Genomic DNA, 10,512 nt, shown 5'->3' on the forward strand with positions numbered 1-10,512 from the left:
GAGATTACTTTAGATGGTCTCTCTAAAGTCATGAATGCCAACAACCCTTTGTCATTCATTACATTAAATCATTTTTTTCCTGGATATTGTATTTGAGTTTCTTTAATATTTTGAGGATGTTACTCTACAGTACTCAGGAATCTGTTGTTGTTAAAAACTCTGATTGCATTTAAGGTCTTTTAGAGGTGACACACTGTTTTCTCCTGGATGGTTAAACCATTTCTCTTTATCCTTAATATTTGTGTGCCTAAGAGTTTTTACATCCATTTATTTGATAATATATAAGCATTTTAAAAGTTCTCTTTATATTCATTAATCCTGAAAACATTTTCTTATCCTTTTTTCCCCCATGGGATAGGGAGATAGCTTGGTTGGTAAAGTGTTTTCTGAAGCACAAGGACTCCAGTTGATTTCCAGACACTGTTTTAAGAGCCTCATGCTCTATACGCTGAGCTAGCTGGGCAACCCGAAACTGGAGTTTAAAAGCCATGCATGGTGGCCTGTGCTTAGGATTCCAGCGTTGGAGAAGCAGGGACCAGACAATATCTTGGACTTACTAGCCAGTTAACCTTGTGGGTCAGTGATTTCCATGTCACTAAGAGAGCCTGCCTTACAGAACAAAGGGAAGAGCACCCTTGGAATGACACCCAAAGTTGATCTCTGGCTTCTACATGCATAAGCATACATCCACATTGTCTTAGTCAGGGTTTCTATTCCTGCACAAACCTCATGACAAAGAAGTAAGTCGGGGATGAAAGGGTTTATTCAGCTTACACATCCACATTGATGTTCATCACCAAAGGAAGTCAGGACTAGAATTCAAGCAGGTCAGGAAGCAGAAACTGATGCAGAGGCCATGGAGGTATGCTACTTATTGGCTTGCTTACCCTGGCTTGCTCAGCTTGCTTTCTTATAGAACCCAAGACTCCCAGCTCAGGGATGGCACCACCCACAATGGGCCCTCCCTGCTTGATCACCAATTGAGAAAATGCCTTACAGCTGGATCTCATGGAAGCATTTGCTCAAGGGAGGCTCCTTTCTCTGTGATAACCCCAGCTGTGTCAAGTTGACACACAAATCCAGCCAGTACACACATACCCGTGCACCCCACCAGAAACATATACATGTATGTACACACACACACACACACACACACACACACACACACACGCACACACACACACCAGATTTTCCTTTGCATTTATTTAATTTTTCTCTTCTAGGCATTCTTGACTAAGATAGCTGTTTTTTTTTTATTATTTATTTATTTATTTATTTATTTATTTATTTTTCTGGTTTTGTCCTTTGTGTTTAACTGTTTTTGTGTCTGCCTGACTCTTTTTCTTCCTTCCCTTCCCTTCCCCTCTCCTTCCCTTCCTTTCCCTTCCCTTCCCTTCCCTTCCCTCCCTCCATCCCTCCTCACTTTCTCCTTGACACTTTCAGTGAGCATTAACTTTCTAGTTTGGACTACCTAATGTATTTTCATTGTATTTATTTTGTTATTCTGTTCACATACTACGTTTTTCAACATTTGTCTTCTTTATACTTAGCATTGACAACAGGCTCTTCTTTATAACCACTTTTCTGTTTCATATCCTATAAATGTCCTCCTTGACCAATTCAACGATGTATATTGATTTGATTTTACACTTTCAATGCCTGTTCTCTTAGATGTATTTGTTCTCCCTTGCTGATCGCAGATCGTTCATATGTTGACACCCTTTCCCTGCGCTGTTTCTCAGGTTCTTTATTATTATTATTTTTTACCAGATAATACCTATTGTTTTGGAAGTATTAAAAATATTTTGGAAAATATGCACTGTAGCAAGTTTAAACCTGCAATCAGCTCTCTCTGGCACCCGCGTCCCAGCCCTGGTGAGTGTGGTGGTGCTTTCCAGGGCATTGAAAATGCCCTGGCTGCTGGCTTGATCTAGCTGCTATGTTTGCCTTCATGGAAGGTGACCAAGAATCTCAGAAAATCTCTTGATTATTCTACCAGAGATTTCACTGTTTCTGAATTAAAAGCTGTGCCATAGTCAGTTAGCCCTAAGTATGTGCAGGAGATGATCCATGAATATAGAATGATTTATGCCTGTATCCAGGTTGGTGCATCTCATTGACTGTCCATAATAGGTGTTGTCAATTTTCTAGTATTCAGTGGTACTGAGGTAGAACAAGGCTCACTAGGAATCCATGAATAACAAAGTCAGTAGTAAATGCTTCCTCCTGCCTATTCCTCACAGGAGATACTGAGCCTTCTTCTGGTATTTAATGTAATTCTCACCCTTGCAACAAATACAAGTATGATGTCATCATTTCCTTTCTCTTTCTATGTTCTTCTTTAATATCTCAGATCTGTAATTTATGGTCTGCTTTGAAGGTATCTCTAGTATTGAATTTGAGGGCTGGCGAAGACAAGGGGGTCATAATCTTTTTAAGAGAGGGAAGTTAAGGTCGAACCCAGATTATAATAGAGTATATAACCCATTCTTCCAAGTAATTCCCAGGAGCAAACAGCTCAAGCTAAGATGTTGAAGTCACATGTCTCCAACTGTCACTGTCATTTCACCATCTTATCCATAAACCAGAAACTCCTTCATTCAAGGTTTAGAGATGTTCTCTGTTTGCCTTTAACTTCCAGGAATGGTTATAAACAATATTAAGCTTTTTGGAGACAAAAAAACACTAGGGATAAAAGTATTACTAAAATATTATTTAATACAGAAAATGAAATAACAAGGAATTATCTTTGAGAACAATTAAGTACAAAAGTAATGAAAAACATTGCCTTACTGTTTTATGTTATCAATTTATTAGTGTAATCATGATCATAAATCCTGCATTTCTAAACTGTGCTTCACAAAGGATAAATGTTAGGGCAAGACCTATGAAAGTTGTTGCACATGCTAACTGATGAAAACCTTGAGTTCCTGGCATATCCAGTACACATCCTTACAGAACAATGAAATATCAAGTCAACTTCTACCTGGAAACAATTCAGAATAGTTAAGTAGAATGCATTTGTTGGTGGTTTTCAAATGTTAGTCTGTACTAGAGAACTCTTGGCTCTTGTTAAGTCCACAGCTTGAAAGAAGGCAAGTGACCCTTATCAGGGCACCTGTGGCTTATTCCAAATGCATATTTTAAATGCTATCTCATTGTCTAATAACCCTTCAGTGTATCACAACATCCATACAACCTTCAGGAATTCAGGACGAAGATACCATATCAAATAATCCCGAGATGAAACTCAATATTTTCTAGTCGAATCTGTTTTTCTGTGAGACTTTAAGGACTTATCAAATGGTGCCAAAGAAAGTTATTTGTCAGAGAGAACAATGACATTAGTCTGTCTACAATTTACTGTGAGTGGATGCAAGGGTGTGGGTGTGTGTGTGTGTGTGTGGGGGGGAAGCTTGTTATCTCTAATTGGGTGATGGTCCCAATTGTGTTGGAACTACTTGACACACAGGCCTCAGGTGATCCTAAGAGAATTTTTAAAAGCCTCAGAACTGGGATGTCTGTCTTTCTGTCTTTCTATCACACACACAAACACACATGCCATACTAAAATCCTAAGATTTTATTTACCTCTACAAACATTCTGCAAACAAATGGAAAGAAGGAGGGAAAGAGCATACATAAAAAGAAATGAAATGAAACCATAAATGAATTCTCATAATGGCTATATGGCTTTGGAAGAAGAGTGTATTTTGCTTACTGATATTTTCCGGTTTCACCTTGTGGGCGGCGATGCCTGGTGTTGAGGTGAGATTTAATTACTAAGTTACAACATCATGTTGATAAAGGCATCCCTCTCTAGCTACCAACTTCCTCCCTTTGAATTGCCTGTGTATTGAGCTCTTAGCATTTTCAGTGAACTCTGGAGTCTGTAACTGGCCCACCTACCTTTCTTTGCAAGGTGCACAGCTTCTGCATGCTCAACACTGGTGACCTCAGTGCCATTGACAGACAGCACCACGTCTCCAATCTGGAGTCCAGCTTCCTCAGCAGCACTGTCTGTAGGTAGACAGACGACAACAGTCTCCTTAATAGAGGGTCCCACACAGAATGTCCTGCTGTTTGTACTTAAAAAAAAAAAAGAGTTTTTCTATAGGGCCTTTACTCCCACTGTTAGACAATTGCTTATGTCATTAATAAGAAAGAAAGTGTTCTCTTCTCGGCCTCCCTTTCACTTCTAGGACTTACACATTCAGCCAGGCATTTGAGAGGCTCCTTTGCAACACAATAGCAAAGCTGTTCTGAAACTCAATCTATTCATCAGCAAGGAGGTTGAACTACTGCTTCTCATTCCCCATGGCTGGGAGGTCTCTTTGTAACCCTGAGAAAAATCACTTAACCTCAATATCTTCATCTCTAAGAAGGGGGCTAGGGGCAGAGCCTCTCCACAGGACTGCTCAGGGAACAAGTAATTGAAATACTTATGAAGTTGTGGCAAAAACAGATCTTGGAGTAGTTGGGGGCGGGGCTGAGAAAAGACAGAGAGTTGCTTTCACTTGAATTGTTTAGGCTCCTCTCTGGGTCTTTTCAGATAGGAAACCGAAAATAGCCTCAGGTTTAGGGGACTGAGCTGAGAAGGCTGGAGGCCCATTCCAGGGGGTACTTTGTTCCTTGGATTTCTCTCACTTTCACCACTTTCCCATCTGCAACAGACTTCCATATTTTCTACCAGTTAAAAGTCAATATACTATTTTAAGGTTAATTGGTTTTTAAAAATATGGTCTCCTATGGATTTGACCAAAATTCTTCTTACACCAAGTAGCTTCATTCTGCTTTTTCTTCATTCAGTTAAAACCCATTTCCCCTCTCTTTGATTGCATGCTGAGTCTATCTGTACTGTTCAGGGACTCACAGAGAAGCTTGAGCAATAGAAAGTTTTCAATATGGAGAATGTCACTGAACTCTTCAAAGAGTGTTTCTTTTAAATATTACCTTTCCATATCAATTTTGTGTTTGTTTTTTTTTAATGCATATGAGCATTTTGTCTGCATGTATGTCTGTACACCAAGCTGATGTCTGGTGTCTGCAGAGACCAGAAGAGGAAGTCACATTCCCTGGAGCTGGAGACACAGATGGTTGTGACCATTGTGGAGTGCTGGGAATCAAAGAAATATTGATATTGCCTGGAATGACAGCCAGTGCTCTTAAACATTGAGCCATATCTCTAGAACCAAAGAATATTAGTTTATTATTATTATTTTTTAATCTTTTGGTTCTTTGAGATATGATTTCTCTGTGTAGCCCTGGCTGACTTGGAAACTCCTCTGTAGACTAAGCTGGTCTTGAACTCACAGAGCTATGCCTCTGGCATGTTTGAGTGCTGGGACTGAGGCATGAATCACAATGCCTGACCAAGAATGTTAGTTTTAAAATGAGGCTCAGTTGCTAAGGGCCACATAACTAATAAGCCATAGCTCATTCAATTCAGAAATTGAAGTAATCATTGACAGTCCTGCTCATTTATATACTATTCTGCTTGTAGTATATTACATCTCATGGTACATAGTTGATTTATTTGAATCAATTGCAACGAATACCTGGCTCCATTGTCTTAAAGGGCTCAGAAAATTTGTTTATGGCATTGCAAAGTAACAACATAGATCCAATGAAATTTCTTATTATTTTCTATATTCCCTATAACACCAGCTATTGTCTTAAAGGTTAACGGTCATTCAACAAATAGATATTGAATGGATAAATGAACCACTCCAAATTATATGCTATAGATTTTGTTGTCAAGGACCTTCAGTTCTACTGGGAAGGAAAGGAGGAACAGAACAGAAAAGACAATTTCATTTGCAGCATAGCAGGTGATAGCTATAAAACAAATTACAAAGAAGATATATATATATATATATATATATATATACACACATATACATGTATATCTATATATCTATGCACATACATACATACATACATGTTGTGATTGGAGAGAAAGGAATTCTCATTCCAGTTCATGATGATTATGAAATGACTTTCAGGAAAAGGACAATATTAATTGATATTAATGACTCTGATATTAATGACTCAGTGAATTCTGTTTCATGAGTGTTAGGGAGGACAGAGTGACGGAGACTGCTAGTGTTATACAAAGCTAACTCCTCTGCTGCCTGGGCTCACAGTGGTCAGTCTTTCTCAGATTCCTTTGAAATTGGGCATGCAATACGAAAAAGGCCACTTTTATTCCTAGCCACTGGACTGTGACCAAAAGTGTGTCCCATTTATGGGCCTAGACCCTAAGCACACAGGAAAGCCATCCTCTCCCTCTCCTTTGTTCCATTTGTCTGGAAAGTACGGTGACTTCCGAGTCTTAAAGGATGATAGATTCGTAAGGAAAAATGGAACCCAGACCATGAAGCGTTACGTGGGGTAAAACTCTGAAGAACGTCCACACTGGACTACTACCATATCTAATAACCTTTTGTTTCATTTGTCTTGAGTCATGCTTATCTTTTTGTTGCCAAGTTAGCGTGATTTCAAAACACCAGCATACCCAAACCACTTAGTATTCTAAAGAAAGGTATACAGGCAGAGTTAGTGACTCAGGTGAGCTGGCACAGAGGCTGTAGGTTAAGAGGCATTGGCCTTGGTGATAACATAAAGGAGTCAGGCAAAGGGGAAAGGGTGTTAAAGGTGAAGACACACAGTTTTCACCAGATCTTCTGACACTGGAGAGATATTAAACATTGAAAACTCGGTGTATGCTTTATATTCCAGGCTTTAGGAAGATTAATTTAGGATACAGATAGACTAAGCTAAACAGACTAACGTGGATATTATTACTAAAATGTATACAACACTGGAACATAGCTCTAGGGATTAGTGGAAGCGTACCAGCCTGTCACACAACTTGAAATGCTCCGCTGCACTCATTTGGACACCCAGTACCTATCTGTCTTTAATGAACCATAAACATCCCACCAGCAAGTAGAGTTTCTCATTTGTTTATCATGGCATTTTCTATACTAAGATAAGCTCTGATATATGGAAGGAAATTTGAAAACATTGGTTGAATGTGTGCTTGCTTTTAGGTACATTGAAATAACCATGGAGTATATAATTTAAAATGTTCATTGGGATGAATGAAAAGTGTGTTTGGGAAGGAGGGGAAGCTCAGAGGTAGCCTGCTTGCTAAGCATGAGTGAGGCCTAGAGTTCAGGCCAGAAAAAAACGAGAGAGGAGTCGAAGCGTGAGTATTAAGGTAGAACCAACAAATAGATTGATAACTCAGACATTGTAAGGAAAGAAATATAGAGCAATGAAGATTAAATTTAAAAAATAATTACTATTAGTAAGGGAGAGAAAGGAGGGAAAGAGACTGGACAAAGAGATACTTAAGTCAGGCCCTAGAAAACAGAGTCAGTAGAGACCACAATGAAGAAAGGGCTTAGCTGGTACACTACAGCATGCAGACTTGAGCTTGGATGCCCACCGTTTGTGTAAAACGCTAGGCAGGGCAGTGGACAGCTGTAATCCCAGAGTTGGACAAAGAGACACAAGAAGGATCCCAGGGCCTTCCAGTTAGACAATCAGTCCAAAAGGGTAAACTCAAGGTTTAGTGAGAGATTTGTCTGAAAAAGTAAAGTGGAAAGCAAGTATGGGAGGCATGTGATGTTGACTAACATTCATGAGCACACATGTGCTTACACAATTACACACACACACACACACACACACACACACACGTTTGCATATGGACACATATGGATACACAGAGAGGGGAGAAAGGGAGACAGACAGAGAGACAGAGAGAGAGAGACAGAAAGAGACAGAGAAATAAAGCAGAGAGACACAAGAAAAAATTCAACATGAAGAGAATATCAACATTTCCATATCAAGGTCATAAAAGCAACTATAATAACTTCATAATTAATCTTAATCTATTCAAGACACTAAGAAAAATGAGGACTCTTTTCAAAAGAAGAAGGGCAATAGAAGAAATGTGAGCATTTGTACTAATCAATATGGTAAATGTTTCACTAGATAAGTCAACAAACACTAGAAAACCTAAAACCAAGAACATGTTTAAGTTTTCTAAGTAAAATTTGCTTTAAAATAAATTTTTATTTAAAGGCTCTATCACTATGAAGATACTTCTATCCTGATTATACAATTTGATGTTTTTACTGGTTTTTTTTTTTTTTTTTTTTTTTTTTTTTTTTTTTTTTTTTTGCAGTGTTGTTCTGGATTCCTTTGTACTCCTACTAGTATTTATTATCTAGACTTTTATTTTAATCATACGTGTGAGTAAAATTGTTGTCACTGGTTTTTCTTTCTCTGATGAAATTTGTTTATAATTTGTTTATAGATTATTTGTTTATCTTCTTCAGGTAAATTATCTATATACAGCTTTGTTCATTTTAAATTGTATTATCTCTTTATTATTGATTATGATACCAACTCTAATCATTGTTGGTAGGGATTGTTATAAATAGCCACTCTTGTGGCTGGTTCATAGATCTGCCTTTAATTTTAAATAGTGGGCACTAGCCATTGTACTATGGATTGTCAGGTATCTTACAAGATTCATCTTTATCTAATAATGATGCTGGAGTTGTTACGTATAAGGGCTCAATTGGGGACAGAGATGGTTCAAGGTGACTTGATAATACAACACACAAATGCTTGCCATATTTTAGGCTAGTCTTGGTACAGAAGTATTCAACATAAATTACCCAGGAAGGTATAGGTAATAGAAAACATGACTATGGTTTTCTTTTTCTTTTTCTTTTTTATTAGATATTTTCTTTACTTACATTTCAAATGTTATCCGCTTTCCTGGTTTCCTCTCCAGAAACCCCCTATGCCATCACCCCTCCCCCTGCTCACCAACCCACCCACTCCCTGTTCCTTGTTCTGGCATTCCCCTACACTGGGGCATCAAGCCTTCACAGGATCAAGTGCCTCTCCTCCCATTGATGCAAGGCCATCCTCTGGTTTTCTAAACTTGCAATTCCCCCCAAATAGATATACTTCTAAATTTATTAGGGAAAGCTAAATAGAAGTTACTTCGTGCTTTCATGAATATTTACATATAATGCAGATTCTAAAACCCTTCTACTTAAAAAAAAAAAAAAGAAGAAGAAGGATGCACGTTTCCCTTTGAAATTTGTAGTCGAACAGTAGCATTTTCCATTCTGGAGCTTGAGAAAGTCAGGCTTTGTTCATCAATTCCTCCCTTGCCTATCCTGCCTTAAATGTATAGTTTTCTTTCTGTGTTTGCTCTCTATCAAAGTTGAAACATCTGTTTCTTTTGTTTATGCCAACAGATCTCACAGGCACTTGGCTTTCACAGAAACTGTTCATGCAGATGCCAGCCGGGTGTGGGCAATTAGTTGTGTAAGTGCCAAGCAAGCTCACACTCTGTATACTTATAGATAATCATTTCCACCCCACCTACAGGTCTCTTCTCTTTATCTTTTTCATCTTTAGTATGTAATTAAGCCTCTGTACTGCATCCAGAACAATGTTTTATAGTATGAATAAGATTCTCAGAAGGGCTGAAAATCTGTGTAATTTTAAAGTCCCTCAACCCCTCATTTAGTAGATTTGAGTAGACAATGGATTTCAGAGGGATTCTCAGCACTGAGAAATACATGTAAGAAAAAAATGAGAGAACTATACTCAGCAGCTACGCAAATCCCTGCCAGGGCAGCACTTTCTTATGTGGAATAAAATCCTGGGTTAACTATGTATTGTAGCATTTCTGTGACAGAAAACACGCTTTAGCTTTCTTATTGCAAAACATCTCAGGGCCCAGTAAATTAAAATTTCCCTGCAGAGCACACTGTATTATTTGTTTTGTATTAGACTGACAAAAATATAGTTCATTATCACAACTGAGCAGTTGCAGAGATATCAGAAATTAACTCTGCAATGGTGGATTTTCATGATTAAATTGACTTGAATCACCAAGGAGACATACTGCTTGGGTGGAGATGACTGTGTGCGGTACTATTGTGTCCACTGGCTTGGGTCTCAAATTGAATAAGGAGGAGAAGGGAGAGAGGAGATGGAGAGGAAAGGAAGGAAGGATGAAAGGAGGGTAGGAAAGAGAGAGAGAGGAGAGAGAGAGAGAGAGAGGGAGAGATCAAATGGCTAAGGACCAACTCTCACCTCTCTTTGCTTCCTGGTCTGCCCAGATAGGAGGATCCCTAGTCCATACTCCTGCCACTATGGGCTGTATCCTCCCTTCCCTGCTGTTATACCTGGGATGTCTTCCTTGCTGCCATGGCTTGTATATTAGTCAGCATTCTCTATAGGAACAGGAGGTATAGAATGAATATTGGGTTTAAATGAATGTGTGTGGTATTATTCCACTCATGGTTTGGGTCTCAAATTGAATAAAAAGGAGAACAGGGAGAGGAGTGAGAGTAGGAAGGAGAAAATGAGGAAGTGAAAAGAAGGAGGAGGAGGGGGACAGCGAAGAGGAGGGGAGGGTAAAGAAGAGGAGGAAGAAGAGGAGAAGGAAGAGGCTGAGAAGGAGGAG

At 38.8% G+C, this 10,512-nt stretch overlaps 1 protein-coding gene across 1 annotated transcript in view; it reads right to left on the reverse strand.

Moving 5' to 3' along the window:
- The window catches only part of LOC116089332, a 119,291-nt gene that overhangs the window by 59,086 nt on the left and 49,693 nt on the right, over positions 1 to 10,512 (reverse strand). The window contains exon 7 of the mRNA XM_031368944.1: positions 3,909 to 4,019. Within this exon, the coding sequence (XP_031224804.1) occupies positions 3,909 to 4,019 (111 nt within the window). The remainder of the gene's footprint in view (positions 1 to 3,908; positions 4,020 to 10,512) is intronic.

Source organism: Mastomys coucha, unplaced genomic scaffold, assembly GCF_008632895.1.
Source record: "Mastomys coucha isolate ucsf_1 unplaced genomic scaffold, UCSF_Mcou_1 pScaffold14, whole genome shotgun sequence".
Lineage (NCBI taxonomy): Eukaryota > Metazoa > Chordata > Mammalia > Rodentia > Muridae > Mastomys > Mastomys coucha.